General features: G+C 37.9%; 1 protein-coding gene across 1 annotated transcript in view; it reads right to left on the bottom strand.

Annotated features, from left to right (window-relative positions):
- Positions 1–1,338: 1,338 nt before the first annotated feature.
- Positions 1,339–24,483, bottom strand: part of LOC135476620 (ubiquitin-associated and SH3 domain-containing protein B-like) — a 37,292-nt gene continuing 14,147 nt past the window's right edge. Inside the window, exons 2-12 of the mRNA XM_064756706.1 lie at positions 21,664–21,717; positions 19,238–19,424; positions 18,396–18,588; positions 16,639–16,808; positions 15,626–15,834; positions 14,728–14,836; positions 13,005–13,146; positions 12,239–12,358; positions 10,948–11,040; positions 10,299–10,547; positions 1,339–9,692 (exon numbers count right to left, since the gene is read on the bottom strand). Coding sequence (XP_064612776.1) covers positions 9,451–9,692; positions 10,299–10,547; positions 10,948–11,040; positions 12,239–12,358; positions 13,005–13,146; positions 14,728–14,836; positions 15,626–15,834; positions 16,639–16,808; positions 18,396–18,588; positions 19,238–19,424; positions 21,664–21,717 — 1,768 coding nt within the window. The 3' untranslated portion in view covers positions 1,339–9,450. The remainder of the gene's footprint in view (positions 9,693–10,298; positions 10,548–10,947; positions 11,041–12,238; positions 12,359–13,004; positions 13,147–14,727; positions 14,837–15,625; positions 15,835–16,638; positions 16,809–18,395; positions 18,589–19,237; positions 19,425–21,663; positions 21,718–24,483) is intronic.

Here is a 24,483-nt window from a genome sequence, read left to right as displayed (position 1 = left end):
GATAGGACACCAAACATCACATAGGACACCAAACATCACATAGGATACCAAACATCAGACAGGACACCAAACATCAGACAGGATACCAGACACAAGATAAAGAGTCAACATCAGATAGGACACCAAACATCTGATAGGACACCAAACATCAGATAGGACACCAAACATCACATAGGACACCAAACATCACATAGGATACCAAACATCAGACAGGACACCAAACATCAGACAGGATACCAGACACAAGATAAAGAGTCAACATCAGATAGGACACCAAACATCTGATAGGACACCAAACATCAGATAGGACACCAAACATCACATAGGACACCAAACATCACATAGGATACCAAACATCAGACAGGACACCAAACATCACATAGGATACCAAACATCAGACAAGACACCAAACATCACATAGGATACCAAACATCACATAGGATACCAAACATCACATAGGACACCAAACATCTGATAGGACACCAAACATCAGATAGGACACCAAACATCACATAGGATACCAAACATCAGACAGGACACCAAACATCAGACAGGATACCAGACACAAGATAAAGAGTCAACATCAGATAGGACACCAAACATCTGATAGGACACCAAACATCAGATAGGACACCAAACATTACATAGGACACCAAACATCACATAGGATACCAAACATCAGACAGGACACCAAACATCACATAGGATACCAAACATCAGACAGGACACCAAACATCACATAGGATACCAAACATCACATAGGATACCAAACATCACATAGGACACCAAACATCTGATAGGACACCAAACATCAGATAGGACACCAAACATCACATAGGATACCAAACATCAGACAGGACACCAAACATCACATAGGATACCAAACATCACATAGGATACCAAACATCAGACAGGACACCAAACATCACACAGGATACCAAACATCAGACTGGATACCAAACATCACATAGGATACCAAACATCACATAGGACACCAAACATCACTTAGGATACCAAACATCACATAGGATACCAAACATCAGATAGGATACCAAACATCACATAGGACACCAAACATCACATAGGATACCAAACATCACATATGACACCAAACATCACATAGGACACCAAACATCACATAGGATACCAAACATCAGATAGGACACCAAACATCACATAGGATAACAAACATCAGATAGGACACCAAACATCACATAGGATAACAAACATCAGATAGGACACCAAACATCACATAGGATACCAAACAAAAAATTGGTTTCATTCAGTGTTGCAAAACAGAAAGAAAAAGACAAGACCTCGAGTGCTATAACACAGGAATGTAGTAAGTATTTTATTTACATTTTTTGTCTTTCATCATTTTGTCAAATTTGACATACAATATACTCTTCAAGTGACAAATTAACAAATCTATAGCTGATAAAAACAAGAACAATACTCCCATGCAGACTAACCATAAAGCTGTGTGGTAATGTAGGCCTGCATCTGCATAACCAGAGATATAGTGGCTGATTTCCCAGTGGCAAAAAGTTGTGTTATTTTTACATGGTATGGGAAAAGATCTGTGTAAAAATTTCTAACGTTTCAAACGGAAAAATGGTATCAAAGTTTTGTGAAGCCAACAACAGTGTTGCTTGTTATAAAAGTATCTATCGAACAGGTCTAAGAGTCACATAACTGTTTTCAGCGAATCTAATGATTTACGGTTGAGATGGAATTTAGGGCTTTCTCAGATCAAAAATTCTACATGGGAGGATTATATGTACATATTTACCTAAATGCTCTTACTACCCTTAAAGCGTAATACTGTATATATATCCATTTTCAGTATGAGTGTAAATATATTACATCCAAAGGATGGTTTTAAACCTCTCTTCAAAAAGTTGTTTCCCCACAAATTTGGTAAAATGGGGTAAAAACTAACTGAAAATATTTTCCAGTTTCCTATCATGCATATGTATCTACTTAAACGAGGGAGAGAAATTTCCTTTTTGCTGGCATTCACAAAGAAAGCTAATTAGTAATAATGTGGGTAATTAACTCATCACAGGATGCCATTATTACATCTCTAATGGAGCATTATAGGATAGAGTTAGCACATATTACATTTTCTTCACAAAATGGTTTTTGCTTGACTTTCTCTAAGAGCAAAGAAGATTTGTTGAAGTGTTTCCGTTTGGGTGGTTTTTTAAGGCCATAGATTAGTTTGCTAGTTGTTGCTGAAACGTACACAATCTACCTACCACCAGCACTGGCATATCATAATCTAGTATATAACTGCTATCCTACATATAAGAGTGCATCAATAATGTACACATGAATATTCTTTTGTCGTGTAATACATCAAACCAATCAGAATATAAATGAAAAACAACATGAGTATTTTCGCCTCGAGCTGTAAAAAAACGCTGCACAAAACCAACATATACATAGCCTAGATATTATGGCAGTAAACTATAAATGCCAACAAATATTTACGCAATTTTGTAACACATTAGTTGCAGAACAACATTTTTACCCAAGGTATATTACATACAAGTCGCTCTCATTCCATGGAGTAAAATTATTTATAAAACATTTACAATGTGCAACAATGAGCAACATATCTGCTTTTACTGTAAGTTAAAACACCAGGAATGATTTTAATGTAACAAAGATTATAAATATATTAACTTGCAAATTCAACAAGCCAATAAATACTTTCTATACTGTATTCTTGTAGCCATGCAGAATTTTACAATGACAATTCTATAAACATATTTCCTAAATGTTTGTCTACTTACATTTTCGTCTATGGTATCAAATGCAAATTGTTCAAGATACACACTATCTTGCACATAAAAAAAAACCTATAACCCTTTTCCTAAATCTTGCAATGTGAAAACTACATATACATGTACAGTCAAAACTTACTAAACATTCATGAATATTCATGTACATCCCGTCATGAATATTCATACACCTATTCTTCAAATTATCTACAGGCATGAGCATAAGCGATGTGAGCATAGTTTACAAATTTCATGCATAATATAGTTTTCTTAACGATTGTACAATTGGCCTAAATGTAGCAAAAAACAAATACTTATCAAAATATTCACAGCTGCATGTAGTAAATGTTGACAAAGAGGTACAAAAATGCTTTTGCTGAGAAATTGCTTTAGGTTTAGGTTTCATCATGGTTTACTTGCTTTGTTACTCTTTCACATCGCATTGGTCCACGTCATATAAGAACATAAACACATCTAGTTCAATCTGACCTTTACAGTTTACATTCCTCTTTTATTAGCTACACACATACAAAATTCTGACTTCTTGTCTGTCAAAAAAAAAAAGAGAAAAGAAAAACGGTTTTAAGCAGTTATGTTACAAATCCATTTCCGCTAGCCCCTACACCCGCTAAATATTTAAATATTTACCATTGGCATACTCCTCACTGAGATGTATTCCACAACCGCGTCAAATCCTCACGACTGGTTGGAAAGGTCGGAAAGGTCATGTTAGTAAATCAACGAGTGCACGATAATTCAGTCCTGCCAAGACATATAGCAAACAACACAGCAATTTTGACCTTTCTATCTGAGGTGTAATTCTTACTTTCTTCACCTTAACTACCTAACTCACTCTCTCACCTGTGAAAAAATTGTTTCAAAGGTTAATTTTCACAAATATTACATAAATCAGCACAAATAGAGATGTCAACCGGGATTCTGGGAAGTCTCTTACTCCACGTGTCATTTTACAAGGCACCTGGTTCAGTATAACAGCTTGAATTTATACATGTATGTTACATTCCAGGAGTTTCCCAGTATCACAAGAAAAGAAAAACTGAAAACACAAAACCACACTCACAAAGCTTTCTTCCTAGGCACATAAATTGCACATTTTCTTGTAAAATTTCCATAAAAACGTACAAGCATTTGTTCCTGACTGTTAAACTACCACAATTCTAGATATTATTTCCTCAATCTATAGAGATCAGAACTACAGAAAATCATATTGCACTCCCATGAAAATTACGCCATAAACATAAATTAAACTGGAAAAAAAAAATAAATGAACTAAATCAGCACAACCTCTGAATAATATATCTGAAACTTAGTTGCTTTTTTTACCAAACTTTTTTTTCCATGGAACTAAAATATAGCAAATAGTTACAATCTGTGGTGGTTTTATTGACCCCTTTTGGTTTTCAGTTTTCGTTTATAATCTATCTTCTAGTGTGCGACATCACTGACGTCTAACAAATTTATAAATGTGGTTAATAAAACCAACCTTAGAATACAAACATCTGGCAGCGTCTAATTCAGTTCACAAAAGTTATAGGTACTTTTATAATTGGTTTTAGTGGCCAGTCTGTTGATGCTTTGCATTTTGTTTCTTCTGCTTTAAATAAAAAAAAAGTGCACGTATTCATGTCACGATGCAAACTGCTCTGACCAGTCACACAATTAAAAACACATCAAAGTCTTTAGGGTTGGAGGAGGAAACTACTGTTCCTTATTATGCCCCAGCTTTCCAGGAATGATCAAACTCCTGTGCTGTTGATCAAGCAACATGAGTATTTTAGCCTACAAGTAGACATTAGCCTAAGACTAGACTGAATCATAAACCCAATAGTTTCTTTAAGTTAGTGATAAACTTCTTCAATAGCCATTGGCTAAAATCCATCTATATGTCCAAGTTTGCAGTGCTCACCGCATCAACTGTTACAATAATTGACAGAAAACTGTATCAAATGTAAAGAATACCATATAATATGATTTCAATTCTTTTACCACAGACAGTATATGTATATCTGCACAATTTTGTTGGATTTAGAGTCTATTCTGTACCTTGTTCGGCACTGGTAAGTAACATTACAGGCACAAGTTTGCAAACTGAGTCAAAGCACAAAGGTCTTAAGAGTCATGGTTAGGTCAGCCCAGTAGGCAATGTGCATGACTCTGAAAAGCGCGAGTGTCAAGGGTTGTGGTCGCATACAAATTGTCTACTACAAATCAATTCATACTGTACAGACATACATACTGTATAGACATTCATACTGTACAGACATTCATACTGTATAGACATTCATACTGTACAGACATTCATACTGTACAGACATACATACTGTACAGACATTCATACTGTATAGACATTCATACTGTACAGACATTCATATTTAACAGACATATATTATGCTCTAGACAAAAGTATTGCAAGGAATGTCCTTGTAATTACATGTATCTTAAATGGCACGTGTTTTCTCAGTAAAAGCATTCACTTAAACCTTAATGACAAGGCAGAAGTCTATCTACATATCATACATAGCTTCAACTAAAACATCTCATCTCGGAATCCTATTTTAAAAAAATAGCCAAAAATACAAAACAAAACAAAACCAGTTTCTGATTTCAGAGAGTTTGGCTGGAGTAAAATCACAGTAAAGGAAATGGAAGTGTTCACAAATGTTCATTAACTTTGACAATACACAGTTATGTACTCAACAAGATAAACATTACAGAGTAAAAATAAGAATTCAGAGTTAAAACACTCGTGTATTGTAATAAAACCTTGTATATTTACTCTAAAAGTTATTCTGGAAATACACAGCTGCATTCTAAGAAACATTTCTTGTACACAAGAGTTATTCAATCAATTTAATGTCAAGAGATTTACTTGAGAAAAGTACTGAATAAAGTAAATGACAAGTGAAACTGATCACAGAGATTTCTACCTTTATATACAAATGAAACTGAGCTTAATTCACAGGCTTTGCCCTTAGCATAATTTTTCAAAAACTTGTCCCACTTTGGATGATGATCCACCCTTTAATTGGACAATCCAATAGACATAATAGGGTATATGCATGAATCTTCATAAATACCCTCTATGTGGGAAAAACACAAGCATGACAACATTTATCTTTTTGATAATTTACCCCTCGCATGTTGCCCTAGTAGAGCACCAACAGTGCTGCTTTTAACACTGTCAAATTCAGTACCTTTTAAGTACAACACAAAACCATGTCAATTAGAGTGTGGGTCTTGTTTTGGTTTTAATTCAGAACAATTCTTCTTCAACGTAAGTACTATTTTCAAAGTATTGATAATCTTTAGTACAAAATTTAAAATCTACTAATTTCACCCATTCTTTAAATAGTTGATATAATATTTTCATGTGATTCTGTATGTGTGGGTCAAGTATTTTCACGGGGATAAATGTAGCATCAAAAGAGGGCTTTAATACCGTGCCTTGAGTAGTTCTTAGCACCCGATCTGGGGAGAGTACTAAGGTTTGCCCCTATAAAGGGAAGCAAATCCTGTAAGTCGTAAAGGAATGGTCGTATCTACGTGTACTCCAGTTTGGTCTCCGTGTGCATGTGTGCTATACAGCGTACAGTGGGCTGGGAGACCATAGTGGAGTATGACAGATGCTGCCTCAATGAAACCAGTGAAACAAGATTTGCTTCCCTTTGCCAGGGGTCTGATGAACCCCACTCCTCTAACCACATGATCCGTAACAAGCTAGGTCTGGAACCTTCCCTTCAAAAGACAAGTTTCCAGGGTTTTAGGTTTAGTATAAAACAGATGAGGATTCAATCCTTTGAAGCCGTTGTGATGTAAAGAGCAACAACAATGATGTAGTCGATACAAAGCCCTTAAAGGTATCCAGAATCGACGCTGATTGGCTGACAGTGGATGCATTTTTCTAGGGTAAACCATGCAGCCTTGGTCAGGCATAAATAAATCTTGCCATACCTAAAATTCAGCTTAGGCTGGGCCTAACCTTGGCATGCCTATCTCTCACACCAGCCAATCGGAACTGATTCTGTACATCTTTAAGTGTTTATCATCTCGCACATATAATGAGATTCAAGCATCAGATTTTGGCAATGGAGCAGTGCAAAACTAAATGAGCTGAATGTTTGAAAAGCTAAAAAATATTTTTCACCACATGTGCACGATGCATAAAGTGTTAAAACCTTTGTTTCGATTTGGAGTACTATGATGAATGAAGCGCATGTGTCTTTTTTTTTTTTGCTTTGAGATCAATGCAAGAATATGCTTGAGGGACTTAAAGCCATTTTGATTGTGAGCACCAATTTAGAATAAACATTTTGAGCTTCTTAAAACTTGCATGAAGAGCGTTTTACAAAAGTCATTCCATCAAATAATTGAAATCTTGAAATCCGAAGGTAAAATCTTTACCCAAATATTTGCTATCCCTGGTAATTCCATTCAGATGTTTTGTAATGGCGTTTGGGTCAACACTTATCTTGCACGCAACTGTAGAAAAATCTGTGAAATTTTGGCACCATCTTGTTCGGCAAGTCCTCACATTGCCTGTGTTGTAGCGAATAAGCACATTGTAAGTTAAAACACCACATCATGGACTAGGCTACAATTTTCACCTGGATACACACTGTGAGTTTGTGCTGCTGAGGTATAGGTAGCTATTAGTATCTCCCTGATGACAAAATAAAAATAATTTTGAACGTTCACATATCTTATATGATACTGATTCCATAGAAACTTGTTAATCTCTTCAACAATTATTATTTATTGTCACCAGTGTGTGGTCTAAACTCTAAACTTTACTAAAATACCATAAATGTATGTCTGCATCTAGTGATGAACCTACCTGGTGCAGATATTAAGCCAAATGGAACGCAGGTGATGATAAATTGTTAGTAATTAGAACTGAAAATCCTTAAAGTACCTTAATTCCTTGTATCACATTCAGATTAAAAGATTCAACCCAAAAGATAATTCCTCAAATTGACACAAACTATGAAGAATGAACTCATTAGGTCAGTGACAATTAAATCAAACTCATTGATCTGCAGGACTGATCACCAGTAAAACAAGAGTCTAAGTACTGTAAGTCTTCAACCTTTACAAACACCAAAGCACTGTTTTCAGCAGAATTTACAATTATTATGAAATGACGATAAAAATTATTTGTCTGTGTCATTAAAGATGCAAGCTTTATAAATCTGTGCAAATCATGTCTTCACACCCTACAGTTCTCTCAGAACATTTCAAAATATTAGTTACAGAGGCTGTTTAAAAGGTTGAGAAATTAGGGTAATCAACCGTGAGCGATCAGCCACACAAAGTAAAACCTACATCAGTGTCACAATAACATACCATATCATACCTGAATCAACAACTACAGGTGGACTGACTTTCCCCACACATACAACATATATGTGAAATCCTATTTAAAAACGTAGATAAAGGATTGTTTGCACTCAGCGATGTATATATGTACACATTTGCAAACTATTTACATATAAAACAACTCTGCACATCCAGAAGGGCACTAGTCATATACGTTTAGAGTCATTGTGTTGACATCAAATGTACACAAACAACAATGTAAAGACAACTATGGGCCTTTGTGTTTTTAATCCTCCTAAAAGACCTAGTGTAAAACAGATACCAAATCTTTAGCCAACACAGTCAGAGTGGCAGAGACTGGATGACACTTACATAAAGAATCACAGATACACTGGCACATTTCTGTCTGATATCAAAGAACACATTCACATACCTTTGACATCAAAGTCTTGTGGCATATATTTTCTGTCCATTAACATTTTTCAAGAAGTTTTCAAAACATAAGCAAAGGTAAAGTACACACAAGGTAAAGGTCACATGATTGTCAATATACCGTGACACTCAAAACAAGGGTCAAAAAGGTTCTAAAAATTCAGAATCTTGATGCACCCACCAAGCTTCTGAAAACCAAAATGTTAGGCCTGGTATTTGTGACTGAAAGACGGCAGAATCTTGAAACTCTACCCAATGTTCACCATTTTACCTGTAGACTTTTATGACCTTTGACCTTGGCACCAAAGGAATGATCTTACACCTTGGTTTCCTTTGGTTTCATGCCAACATCTGCTTTACAATCTAAATTAAGACAGATCTAAAGCCAGACCATTATTCACCTTGCTTAAAATAATACTCAAAATGCCACCAAAAATGCCATCTCAAAGTTTCATCTCAATCTGTCTTCCCCAATGTATCATAAACAGGACAGTGTGTAATCAGGTGCTTCAATGACACATATTATTAGCCTAGGCGTTCATATAGTTCTTAAGAAACTGTGGGATAACTTAGATACTGTTCATTTTCAGTACCACATAGCATTAACACCACGGATAATCTGTTTCAGTCTAGCATGTCTTGTGTCCATCAGATTGTATTACCATAAATCAGATTTTGTTACCATAAATCAGATTTTGTTACCATAAATCAGATTTTGTTACCATAAATCGGATTACACTTTGACATAACGTAGCGTGAACAATCACACACTGCTATCCCATACATCTTCTTCATCTTTATATCATCCTATTGCCTCCTCAAATCCATGATAGAACCCCCTGGTTCTCTTCTAGCTTATAGGGGACAGATCAGCACTTTAGGTCAGTCTTCTTCAGGAGAGCATGACTTTCCAGTCACCTTTTCTATTTGTGCCATTTGTGAATGAAGGGATAGGTGGTTCGACCAGCTGCCACTTCTTTGTGCTGATCGTCTCCTCAGAAGTACAGATTCCACAGTAGGGGATTTTCTGAACCAGTTCCTGAAAACCTGACCTTGACCTTGGGATCTTTCCCGTTAGTTGTCGGGTGCAGGCATCCAGGGAACCAGCATGTGCCACAATCAACACATTACCACCTGTTGTCGAGAGAAAGTTTTATATATTTTATTTATGTATTGGACTATTACAAAAGAATTTTTCAATTATACGATGACAGTTAATTTTATGTGTGGAGGGAACGCAGGTGCTTGTAAATCAATGATCTCTGGCAAGTTACCCATGAACTTTCACACATATCAAATAGATAATCACACCATACTAATGCCCAATAAAAATCCAAAGGGCTAATTTCTTGTACAGGACAATGTCTTGTCAAATGACCGGAACAATGACGACGAAAGCCGGTTATATCAGATATGTCACCAGTTGACACAAATGCATGGACAAGTTGTATTTTGGTAGACACACTTTCTTTTGTACAGACCATTTATGTATTTATTTGACTGATGACCCCATAGTGCCGAAGAATATTTAACTTTCATGAAAACCTGTCAGGCTTATGCCAGGAGAGATTTAAGCTAGTAAATTCAGTGACATTTGGCGTAAAAACTTAAAACAACACACTGAATAAATTGACATCAGTAACAGTCCATGTGTCAGTAGTTGTTTGTGATCAATTTGCAGGTGTAATTCGCCTTCCTCTGAAATGTATCTCAATTTACCTGTTAAATTTCGGTGCCTACCTGAATTATGTTTCTGTAAGATGTAGCGAGTGACATTGGAACAACGATTGTAGTATTGCTCCACGCTTTCATCAGAGTGTTTCCACAGCATTTCAGAACTAATGTAGTGCTTATGGGCTAGGTTAATTGGATAGCCCTGCTCTCTGAAGGCCTGAGGGGTCATCCAAAAGGGGAACCCTAGCTGGTACCATCCTAACCACTCAAATAGTCCATACTCTACGTTAATCTCAAGGCCAGGCTCTCCTAATCCTATAAGAAGAAAGATTCAAAATTGCTGACGTATTTGACTGATAAATAACATCTGATATGCTGTTACAAGAAGAGCATATAAAATTACAATAGAAAATAGACAGGTGAAACTTTTCCTTTTTACCTCAACAGTGTTATTTTGTTAACATTTGAAAAGTTTGCTTTTCTCAACACAGGATCAAACTCCTACCAACTTTAGTACAGCCAGTGTCATAAAGTCATATCAATCTCTAGGTATCTGACAGATTATTAAACACGGCTCATTCTAGGCTGCCCTTGTGTTCTTATCCTGAATCCAAAACTGAATGGGAAAACAAGCAAAACACTTCCATCAGCTGTCTCCCTACTCACCTTTTGTCTACAATACCTCAGCCAGTTGACACAACAGGTCTATACTCACCTTTGAGGATGTTGACAGCAGTCTGAACACACCTAAGTGAAGGGGAGGAGTAGACCCCAGTTAATGAGACACCAGCCAGCTTAAGAGCCTCACCTGTACATGAAATAACAGATATAAGTGTAGGTTTTCTGATGACTCGTTTCTTCCTTAAATTTTGAATGGATGGTTAAGGCTTAATGTCACATTAGCAACATGTCAGCCATATCGTGGGGACTTTGAATTTGAATACTGGTCTGCTGTCTGGTATTAAACATGCAGATGAGCTAGCCCTTTTTTCAACAAAGCTTTGTTGTCAGATATTTAGATGTGGCACCGGAGTCATATGACAAAAGCAACATGCTTTCTATTTATTATGATATAAAGCCTGTGTATTTTAACTTTTTGTATTATCCAATGCAGTCACTGTGAGTTCAAGTCCAGTTTATGCTGACTTCCTCTCCGGCAGTATGTTGAAAAATATATCAGCAACCTGCAGATGGTCATGGGTTTCTCTCGGGCTCTACCCCGTTTCCTCCGACCACTACGCTGTCCGCAGTCATATAAGTGAAACATTCTTGAGTACGGCGTAAAACACCAATTAGATAAATAAAATAAATTTTGGTATTATCATTATTGTTATTACTCTCATCTACAATCAGGTAGGCCTATGTATCTACATGTGTTAGATGTATCATATTCATTTTTACTTTTCACAGGATTCATGCAACGGTGGGAGTTAACATTTCATGCTATTAAATTTTTTAATTTAAATATTATTTAAATATTAATTTTTCACTTATACAATGGCTGCCAGTTTTGTGGGTGGAGGAAACTTAGAGTGCCAAGAGTAAATCCACATTTGGTGAGTTACTCATGAACTCTTCCACAGGTGATATATGTCATATTAGCAAATAAGCGGTCTTTAACGAGGACCACGCATGGGGGCATGGTCGACTATTTGGTGCTACTGACTCCACGAGCAATGGAAACTGGGGAATGGAGAAAATTCCACCACAGTTTGGGACTGAACCCAAACCTCATGTGATCAAAGGTCAAACTTCAGCCATGCACTCTGCCATGACCTGCTCTCACTTCATGTGATCAAAGGTCAAACTTCAACCATGCACTCTGCCATGACCTGCTCTCACCTCATGTGATCAAAGGTCAAACTTCAACCATGCACTCTGCCATGACCTGCCCACACCTCATGTGATCAAAGGTCAAATTTCAGCCATGCACTCTGCCATGACCTGCTCTCACCATGCCACTCATGGTGACATCACCAAATCTGTATACAAAGGTAAATACTTACCTGTACATCTTGCTTGTAACATGCCCACCTCAGTCAATGGTGTGTCTCTGACAAAGTCCAGGTGGTTGCCTCTCTTTGGTACAGTCCAGGGCATGTTCAGGTCTTTTCTAACGTAGTTTCCTGACAGGTGAAGCAAAGTAATTACAGTTGAACTTGTGAAAACTGGACCCCTGATACACCGGAGTCCTGTCAACACCGTCTGTTACACACGGTACACCTTTTATCCCAGATATACCAGAACATGTCAACTCTGAAGACCGTGTCTATTATTCCTGTTCCATACAAACAGTGCTAATCAGACCTGTGAAAGCCAACACTGCTCTGAGTGTAAGTCTGGGAAGCATATTTCCACTGGCTACTCCAACTGTTACTAGGCCAGCCAACAAAGCCAAACGACAATTCCACACAAATAAATTAAAGCCGTTGACGTGCAGTACTTCAGCTAAAAAGGGTTTGTTAATCAAATAGTTTGCAAATGACTACCACTACCTGTCTTGCATCCATACTCTTGTGATGTTGATGGAAGAAATGGTCATAAAACAATGTCTTGTTCATCAAATCCAAAACATTTAATTTTCACTCTAGGTATGTCTAACGCATGGTCTATCTATATAATTCTTTTTTGAAATAATTATATATGCGACCCTTGACATACTGGCCAGTTGTCACAACTGACATTTTTAATTTGTCCCATGCATAGTAGTTTTCAGTGCATTTATTTCAATGAACTACCCACTTCTCTTTCTGACTCCTACTCTTCCCTTACCTTGGTTGTCAAAGCACTGGTCAACCCAATCCCTGCCGATTACATTGTCAACTCTCTCTCCGTGACGAACCACATACAGACGACGGGGACGGGTCGTGGGTGGCGCGGGAGATGGAGCTTCATTCTTTGGTTTTTTGTCTACCTAAGAATTGTGAACAGACCAAGTTAGACACTAAACAAGGAACTTCATTCTGACACCTGCACATATTAATATGTTAATTACATGTATGGGTTTGAGGAGGCGGGGGGGGGGGGGAGTGTGAGTTTAACATCTCTTTTAACCTAATTCTGATCGTATCAAGACAATGTTTGCTTGAGCTTAATAAAGTCTGAGATCTAAAACACCAAGGCCAAGTTGTCTGAAAGGATACCAGCTAATACTGATAGTAAGTCATAGTTTTATATTTATATTTTTACCCGAACTCAGAGGCCAATGCACTCCAAAGTCAGAGTACAACAGCAGCAGTTTTCATTCATATTTAATGTAATAAGTTAATGTGCAATGTTAAAATTAATGTTAAAATTGAAGACTTGCCTTAAACTTAAATCTGGTATTAAGTCTTAAACCAGTTTTGAACAACCAGAGCCTGTGGTTTAAATTTGATGAATAGCACAAATTACATAAGCAGAGTAGTGAGGACAGTTTGATACATGTAACAGACAAACTGGTTACATGTAGGCTGACCGGTGAAATATAGCTTCTTATCAGTTGACCTCGGTTAGGCTTTTATTATATACCTGTTCACATAGATGCATAAACAGTAGCAAAGTACATGCTCTCTAGCACCTTGGCTTAAGCAGAATAAGGTAAAAAGAAAAACGGAGTAATATTAATAGCAATGTATTTGAGCTCACTGGTCTAGAATTACTCAAAATATTTATAACATAATGATGTCTTTATTTATCGAAGTTAGCTCGGTCAGTTTACGCAGAAACTCTTCTACCCAAAGGCCTTCACAGAGAAAACAATACACAGGAAACCGGGCCAAAAGTACATCAATATATGCATAACACAAGATAAAGCATAATGTAGTTTGAAAAGTGAAGGTACATACATTCATACGTACAACAAGCAACAACACAATCAGTAGTGCTGTCCCCGCTATTGTCCCGCCAAGCAGGAGAAGCAGGGTAGTGGGAGGTGTATACTTGGTATTCTTGTCATACAATAACATCGAAACAATGCAAATTAAGGGACCCGCGTCTGACTTCACACAGAGATTTTTGACTTTAATCAAAATCTGAAATATGATTTAGAGCTCATCTTTCAGGATCTAGTCAATAAAAGTTTGACCACCTCATAAATGTTGTGTTAAGATAAAAACGTGTCAAAATTTCAACTTCCAATACTGAAAACTAAACATTGTGAAGAGGTTTTAAATTTAGGCTTAACTCAGAAATGGCTCTGTGGGGCCGGGACCCAGGTAACCCAGGTACCCAGGTTGTTAGCACGCTAGCTCAGTACAACAGGCCTCTCTCCAATGTCGTCACTGTCAGTTCACATCCAGATCATGTTTCCCCTCCAGTCATAGGTGGGAACATCTAGCTGCCAGTAAGCTGCGGACAGCTGTAGGTTTCCCAGCCCTCTACCTGGTTTACTCCCAGCATTTCAGTTGGAGGAAACCAAACAGAGGGCAGGAAACATGCTGTTGTATAAGTGAAACATTGCAGAGTACAGGGTAAAACTCAAATCAAATAAATAAGAGTCAAAACAAGAAGTCACCTTGGCATATAAGCACTCAATATCCTCATCCAGATTGACTAGAACGTTGTTGTGGTTCGCATTGGTGGCATTCTCAACACTTCTGTCTGGAAACAGCACTGGCAGAGATCTAAGGAACGAAACAAGAAACTTGCATTTATTTTATTTATTCTTGTTTCATTGTAGTTTCAATGCTGCACCCAAAATATTCAACTTAAACGACCCTGGTCAGCACAATGAATGGAGTTAAATTGGCAACCTGACAAAACCAGAAACAAAAAAAGAAACAACAACTGCATACTGCCAACCAACTATTAATAGTCCAGAAAGTACACCTTGTAATTCAGTTTTTTTTAACCATTTTCCCCAAAAATATATTTAGGTATTTTCAGATAAATTATACAGTTTTCAAAAAGCTCGTATTTTAGTGTTTACATTTGACTATTTTCCAACTATATCCCACTGCAGTCAAAGCTATAAGTTTCCTTCCAATGCTGTACACTTTTCTTATCATCTTTTATATTATACTTCTTCTTTGTTTTTTAAAAGAGGAAGTTGTAACTTCCTCGCTTGGCGTTCAGCATGAAGGGGACAGTGCAACGACTGGTCGACCCGTATTAGTATAATGGCTTGGGGGGGGGGGGGGGGGGGGCAGATTACATGCCTTCGGTAAGGCGTCTCAGTGAAGCAGAACTAGACAAAAGAGTGGTGGAAATCTGTCCTGTAACAAGGAGGCACATTCCATGCACTCTAAGGACTCCTTCGCCGTCACATAAATGAAAAATTATTAAGTACGACATTAAACCCCAAGCACTCACTCACTCACTTTTTTGTTTTTTTCTTTACCAGGAACTATTATCTGAACATATTTGATCCATGGTCATCCATTTCATTGTCTCTACATAAAATTACACCTCACCTGTGCAGCACCCAGGTCCAAGTTTCTGCTGTGCGACTCGTCAGCACCCCGGGAAACATCCCCACATTGCCTGTCACCCAGGAGGTGCCACTGTACCAGCCATCTTTACTGTTACTGACCTCTTTGGGGTCAACCAGAACATAGTCCCCATCAACCAGCTCTAGTTCATCTGGCTCCTGGGGGGTGTACTTCTGAATTACACGTCTTACCTGAAGAAGAGAGTTTCACAGGTTATCTTAGATTGATTGACTGACTGATTGACTGTTGATTAATTTTTTCTTAGAAGGAGTTGACTGAATGATTAAATATTGATCAATGCCATGATGAAAAATCCCCAATTACACGACGGTGATCTGTTTTATGGTGAGGAGTGGAGAAAACTGGATTACCTGTGGCAAACCAATTAAAATGATCTTTCTCTTGTATGACCTTGAGACTTGCATGACCTTGACACTTGCATGACCTTGAGACTAGCATGACCTTGAGAATAACATGGCCTTGAGACTTGCATGACTGAGACTTGCATGACCTTGAGACTAGCATGACCTTGAGACTTGCATGACCTTCAGACTAGCATGACCTTGAAACTTGCATGACCTTGAGATTAGCATGACTGTGAGACTTGCATGACCTTGAGACTTGCATGCCCTATTGGTGGAAAATATATTGTCTTACCAAATGTTTTTTTAAGGCCCCACCAACCTTGAGAACCAGGGATTATTGCCCCAGCAATTCCCCTGTCTAAAATTAGACAATGATAAAGTGACAAATATTTTCAATGCCTTTGACATGCTGTGTTTGTACACATAATCTATACATCTGAGGTCTCAAAAGCAGATAAGTGACAGTAAAATTGTTTCTGATCTGTGGCAGATATTAATCACTTGTAACAGGTTCTGTACTAGTATTTTAAACTTCTGAAGTCAACCAAAACTGGCCCTAAGTAATCTACCGCAGATTTCTGCACACCATAATCTTTTGCGGAGGAATTATCTGGCTCTGTGCTGACGTACCTCACTCTGGCCTGTACGTGGGTCGCGAGAGTACAGCCTGATGTCCCACCGCACGTCCGCCTCCAGGTTGATCTCTTTAGCCATCTTCAGCAGCTGGTCATGCTTCTCTTGTGGGTACTGATAAGCCAGCGTCATGTGCAGTTGCTTTTTGTGGGCCTCCACTGATATACCTGTGTCCAGGTGAGAATTAGTTAACAATCAGCTGATCACTGACTTCTGCTGCCCTGTGTTAGGTTTAAGTCAGTCTTTCGTCTTTGTTGCAAAATGGTTTACCGCACCATTGTTGCAACTTAACATTGAAATATTTTTCTTAATACAAATACATCGTCTCGGACTTTCATGATAGACTTGAAAATCAGCGATTAACTTCAAAGGTAAGTTCTGGAAGATTAGCACAAGTTAAAGGAGAAGAAAACATAAAACTGAAGCCAAACTCAGATCAAAGAGAGTCAAAACTCATTTGCAATTATGGTCTATAATACTTTTTTTAAAATTACTTTTCTTTTGGACAGAAGGGTATTTGAAAATATTTTTGTATGGTGGGTATTTCGGAACAACTTTTGGTATTTATTGCCGTTGCATAATAATGTTCTAAATAAGGATGTGTTGAATGTCTAACAAATTGATCTGAATATAATTTGTTTATCTCCAAACATATGCATTTAATCTGAATTAAAATAATATTTATGAATATATTAAAAATATAAATATGATAAAAAAATCTAGGGTGAACACATTTGTTCGCTGAAAAGACCAAATTCTAGTGCAAACATATTTATTAACCATGTGTTACATCCTCATTTATAACATTATTGCACAAACAATATACATACCAACAGGCGATCCCAAACACCTATCATACAAACATTATTTTGAAATGCCTTAGAAAAAAAATAATTTATAAATAAGACCTTATTTATGACTAACATTTTGCACTCTTTCATCTGAACTTCACATAATTTTTGTATTTTGGCCACCTTTAAGACCAAGCCTGACTTAAGCCTAAGATTGTTTCATGACCCCAGAGCCACAGGAATTATCTAGTTTCAATCCTCACGCTAAATTAGGCATGACACAAGCAAACATTATAGTGTGGGGTGGATGGTTGTAGGGGTGAAGTGGTTGTCTGGGTGCTCCCTCATATACCACCTTATCTCCAGCCTTCTATCCCAACATCTCACCCACACTTGACAATTTAGGTAAGCATTCAGTGCAATCTTGATTATCTCCCCTTGATGAGTCCCCTGTCGAAGTAATACACAGGTACTCTCTCCCAAGCTTTACACTTGCTGACAAAGAGGTAACTTTTTGCAATGAAAAAGTGTCACTGAAATATCCAATATGTTAAATCAATTTTCTGGATGACTAGTTCAGTGATTTACAGATGTATAATCTATATTAGACTACATCTACCTGAACGTCACATAATTTTCACCTCTCATTCACACAGTTCAAAACATTGCATCCACTCGTTGAATTCCTATCAGCAAACCCAAACAGGATAAATGCTTTCACGCAACAGATTTGTTGAATTCTACAAATTACACGAAACTGCATTTGTACTGTTTTCGATCGACTGATGAAATTTGAGGAGCAAATACAATAAAATCGCACGAAGTGCAAAGTGTGTAAAGTTACAAAACATGTGAGATGTTCAACACTAAATAGTGACAGGCAAACTGTGGATTTGTACAGTGTTCATATCAGGCCTCAGGCAGACAAACATTTCAGAAATGATATATATACACCTATCTTACCTGCTTTTTTCAGCTTTGAAGCAAAAGCTGACGTGAAGTTTTCTAAAAATTTATAGTATTTGTCCGACACAAAGAGACCAATGAAGTTTGGAGCACTATAGAACTCCAGCTTTAGGTCCCCAGGAGCTTTGTGTAACAGGTCCTCCATTTGTGTGAAAACCTCCACAATGTACGACACGAGGCAATCATCAGCCTTAAAGGGAGACAACTCAGGTTAGTCAAGCATCACATTAAGATAATTGGTGGTGGGATGGTATTTTCATGAAAAAACAAATGATTAGGGTGCCACATAGTCAGTATTTATTTCCTGCCATATTAAAATGAGAATATGACAGAGCCATGAGCAACCTGTGATTTTCAACAAAATCAGAAAACAGGAAACAGGTGCTTTTAAAACCAGGCAAAAAAATTATTTAAAATTTGAAAATCACATTAAACATTTTTAAACATATGAGGGTATTATATAAAAACTACTGCATTTGACACAAAATTTTGCCCTCAAAAGTACGTTTCAAAGACAAATATTACCTATGCCAGGTGCTGAAACTTACAGTTTCACAGCAGAATAACAATCCTACCTTTGCATAAAAAAAGGACGATGCTTATCTAAGATCAATAGATCTGTCCATATAGGGCAAAATGAGAAACTTTGTTAGGTCCTATATTTAGGACATTTATATCTTGGCGAAGGCCAATGACTCAAATACAGGATGACCCCAAAATGATTGCCACCAATAACATGCCATAACTAATAAAATAAAAAATAATGCTGTAAGTTAGATTTTTTACATTCTCCTAGAGGAGGAGTGCCTTGTTATTAAACAACAGCTTTTATCCCTTACCTTGAAGAATGGACAGAGTGTGATGTGAGGGAAGTAGGCCTGGGCCCCGTTCCACCCACAGATAGACAGCGACTTCTCCCAGAAGTCTGCCAGCTCGCCCTGAAAGGACCCCATGGGGCACATGTAAAGGACATATTCCCTGGGTACGGTGTGGTCCAGGCAGGGGTCATTAACGTGGGATATCAACCTGGGGGTATCAAAACAGAAATTTTGTTTCATATTTATTTGGTCCAAGAATTCAACAGCCCTACCCCAGAATGTCATACCTTAAACATGTAGATAGGACTGAGAAATGTGGTCTACAGCTAGAGGAAACCATTAATAGACAGGAATCAACTCCTGGCCTGAAATTGGTGAAACCAACCAATGTCGTTTTGTCTCAAAAAACAAATTTAACAATTTATCATTAATCACACTTAAATTTGCTGTTTCATACACGTTTGAGGAATTTAGGTTACAATTAATTCTTCAAACTCTGCGTCACATTATAACTTTTTTAAACATCAGAATCATGTGAACTCTATATACAGGAGAGTTGCCAGTCTGATGTTTGCTGAAAGGTAATAAAGTTAGGTATTCTTGATAAATAATGAAAATTTGATCGGATAAACACATACAGATGGTTTGCTGAGAATCTTCGGAATTAAAACCCATGACCATCAACATGTTGCTGGCAGTCCTTCCCATGTGCAGCCGGAGAGGAAGCCAGCATCAGGTGGACTTGAACCCACAGAGGTCACATTGGTGAGAGGCTCCTGGGTCGTCTTGTGACCACAGCATGGCGTAATGACCAAGAAGCCTCACATCAATGCGGTCACTGTGAGTTCAAGTCCAGCTCATTGCTTTCTCTCCTGCCGTACATGGGTGGGTCTGGCAACAACCAGCGGATGGCCATGGGTTTCCCCCAGGTTCTACTTGGTTTCCTCCCACCATAATGCTGGCTGCTGTCATATAAGTGAAATATTCTTAAGTACGGCACAAAACACCCGTCAAATAAATAAATAAATATTCCTGTTTCTATTAGCGTACAGTTCAAAATCTGCTGTATCTATTTCCTGCCACCATAATGCTGGCCGCCGTCGTATAGGTGAAATATTCTTGAGTATGGCGTGAAACACCTATCAAATAAATAAATAAATAAGTAAAAATGTACCAGTAACCCCTTACATTTACATTAACAGTTATTCTAATACACAATACACTAATTATGAATTTTGTTATTTACAGTATTTTATGTGCACAAGGCGAATCAACAATGAAACATCTGTACTGTGGAGAGGCGAGCTAAAAATGAAAGTAATGTATACTACAATGAGTACCGGGTACTCTGACATCACGTCTACAGCCAGGTACATGTAAATGGGCCACCCCCCTGGTATATTTTCACCACTTTTTCTTTGACCACCTCATCCAAAACTCGTAATGGATGATGTGTCACTTCCCTCTGGCTTGGGGCTATAACTGCTCTAATAACTTTGCATACTTCTCTTTCCCACCACAGAATAACTAGGTGCTTCACCCTTTGTACTGCTTTCACAAATACGCGTACCAATGTGTATTATATTCCTACTTGTGTTCATTAACAAAAAAAAATAAAAAAACCCGGATCTTAGCTGTTCTACATTTACCCAGATTTTCACATCCTGATATATGGTTTCCAGTTTTGTTCTCCTATTTTCACTATCCCAGCATACATGTTAATTCTGTAAGAGTCAGTCGGGTCTGAAGACTGTTCAGACGTCCATATGGATATCAGCCTATGGTTGTATGTACATATTGGTAATCTCTGCTAAAAAAAGCGAACAGGCATTTATTTACTAAATTTTTGATTTAGGTTCATTTCTCCTGATGCTGAAACAAATGAAGCTTACACTATTGGTTTTTGTATTTGAGGTTTCCAATTGCACAAAGTGAAGAAAAAATGGAGGATATGTGGGGACGCTCACAATGGCCTCTGGGATGGATACTCTTAGGCCCAATTATTACTGAGAGAGAAACAAATATATACACGTGTATTAATTAGACTGTAGCTCTGAGACAGAGAAATCTGAACGTATACAGATGTATCTGTATTAAATTGCATATATAAAATTTGTAGCTGTCTGTCATCATGCTGCAGTCCTATTATGTTTGTCCTGTAGCCCAATGCAAAATATGCATCTCAGTGAATAAAGAGTTTAGTGGGGGTTGTATTACATCATAAATGTCCTAATTAAACCACACGCCTTAAAAACACGAATTAATCTTTCACTTGACCATGATTCACCATTATATGTAGAACAAAACATCCAGGTAGTGCCTGGCTACATGTTTTTTCCTGTTAAGTGGATGACTAAGAGACTATATCATGAACTGTGTACAATGTGCATGACCTTCCCAATTGACCTCTGACATGCCAATGACCTTTACCCTTTGTGTGACCTTACCAGTCAGATGCGAGCTGCACCCCTCTGTCTCCCGTGGCTGCAATGGCCTTCTGCCTGTGAACAGAAAAATCAGCAATCAATACAGGCACCTAAGTGCGAGTCTGAAAATGATTCTGTGTCGTAACGATTAGATCCATTTCCATACCGGCACATCCAGCCACAGTGCCCTTCACAAGCCGACCTGACCGATGGCGAAACACTCTTACGAAACTAGCCCTGAGGGACGATGGCTGTTACACATGTGGTGGGATACGGGCTTAACCTCAATCTGTACATGAGCTGAGGGACATGCAGTAACTGGCTTAAATAACCCTGTTCATTTCATGTCTGAAATGTCACAATACTGAACTGTAGAATTAATAACATTTGAGTATTAATGCTGAATTTGAATTTTGAAATTCAAAATTACAAAACTACTGTATATTCCACTAAACTTTTGGTCTGTTAAAATGTACTTTCAGAAGGACATGCCTGGAAATGATACATGTAGCCTCCCTTTGACACAAGCCTGTAAGTTTTTCTTATCAGATAATAATCAGACCTAAAAAAATCATTTATGGCCCCATAAGGTAAATCAATCAATCAGAATCAAGCTGAGTGTATCTCTTCAAATATGTTATCTGCTTAGGGAGGCGGTACATCTGGGGTCAATCCATGGTCGAGTCGCACCTAAGACCTTAAAAGAGGAAGTTGTAACTTCCTCGCTTGGCGTTCAGCATGAAGGGGATAGTGCAACGACTGGGTGACCCTTATCAGTATAATGGCTCGAGCGGGGCAGGTTACTTGTCTTCGGTAAGGCATGTCAGTGAAGCAGCACTAGATAAAAAAAGCAGTGGAAATCCATCCTGCAACAAGGAGGCACATTACATGCACTCTAAGGATTCCTTCGTCGTCATATGACTGAAAAATTGTTAAGTACTCACTTACTGACTCAAACATGCTAAACTTTTGGTGAAATACATGCTGTAAACGGAGTAGATGAGTGTATGTGCTTACATTAACGATGTAATACAATCCATTACATAATCCAGGCTTAACAAAACACAATCATTCCGGCTTAAAGATTAACAAAAAGCATTTATTGTAGCTCAGTTTATATATTTATTTATTTGATAGCGATTCAACATCAGATTCAAAAAGTTTTCACTTCATACGGTTTTATGGTTTGAGCAAAGTGAGGAGAGTGTAAGAGTAAACCACCAACATCTGGCACCTTACTGACAACCTTTCCCACGTGTGACGCATTTGTACGCAGTGTTGGTGGAAGACAAGTGGTCTTCAGCCAATGGTAGGTCACATGACTGTTACTGACTAAAAATTTTTTTAAAAATTTCCCTAGGAATGGAGAGGGTGAGGGAATCCACAAGTTCCCTGGCTGTCGGTTCAGTGCTGGGGTTCATCATCATCTACTCGTCCGATATTAGCCAAATAGTTAGGCCAGAGTTTTGATCATTCAATAACATCCAGTTTTAAAACCGGCTGTTTTAATGTAGAATGATTTTGACATAACATTTATCTATTTATTTGATTGATGTTTTATACTGTTCTCAAGAATATTTCAAACCTAACAGAGCGCAGGGGAAACCCACGACCATCTGCAGGTTGCTGACGACCTTCCCATATACGGCCGGATAGTGAGTGAGTGAGTGCTTTGGGTTTAACGTTGTACTTAACAATTTTTCAGTCACATGATGACGAAGGAATCCTAAGAGTGTATGTAATATGCCTCCTTGTTGCAGGACAGATTTCCACCGCTCTTTTATCTAGTGCTGCTTCTCTGAGATGCCTTACCAAAGGCAAGTAAGCCGCCCCGCCCGAGCCATTATACTGATATGGGTCAACCAGTGATTGCACTATACCCTTAATGCTGAATGCTAAGCAAGGAAGTTACAACTGTCTCTTCTTTAAGGTCTGTGACCCAACCCAGGATTGACCCTGGATCTAACTCACCCGACACGGCTGGAGAGGATGCGGGCATGAGCTGGACTTGAACTTATCCAGTGACTTCATGGACTTTGGGCAAAACCACATCTGCTAATTAAGTAACATTCTCTCTATTTGCAAAGAATAGCTCAAATTATTGCCTCTCAGTAAATATCAGTCACCTACCTGTACCGTACTATTTATAGGGATAAAATGATTCAAAAGTTTGAAAAAAGAACAAAATTATAAAGCAAACATACATTAACATAAATTTTACAAACTACTAATTAGTACTAATTGTAATTAATGACCAATTTTGAACAGTAACATGCACACAGATAAGGCTGATATTTAAGAGTCAGAGGAAATTAGTTCGGCTATTTCAAAATAATATAAAAAAATTAGGTTAATGCTGATCAACTTATAAAAGTATAGTACTGATTGAATAACAGCTTAATTAGTACCTAGTGTATAATTATTTTATTTATTTATTTGATTGGTGTTTTACGCCGTACTCAAGAATATTTCACTTATACGACGGCGGTCAGCATTATGATGGGTGGAAACTGGGCAGAGCCTGGGGGAAACCCATGACCATCCGCAGGTTGCTGACAGACCTTCCCACATACGGCCGGAGAGGAAGCCAGCATGAGCTGGACTTGAACTCACAGCGACTGCATTGGTGAGAGACTCATGGGTCATTACGCTGCGCTAGTGCGCTAACCAACTGAGCCACGGAGGCCCCTTAGTGTGCAATTAAGAATGTTACCATATTTAGTCACTCCATTGCCTATATAAAGCAAGTAAAAATACACCATCAAATTCATTTAGTTATTTACTTTGATTGGTGTTTTATGCCGTGCTGAAGAATATTTCACTTATACGACGGCGGTCAGC

This window comes from Liolophura sinensis, chromosome 10 (genome assembly GCF_032854445.1).
Source record: "Liolophura sinensis isolate JHLJ2023 chromosome 10, CUHK_Ljap_v2, whole genome shotgun sequence".
NCBI classification, from domain to species: Eukaryota; Metazoa; Mollusca; class Polyplacophora; order Chitonida; family Chitonidae; genus Liolophura; species Liolophura sinensis.
This window is presented reverse-complemented; position numbering and strand designations above follow the sequence as displayed.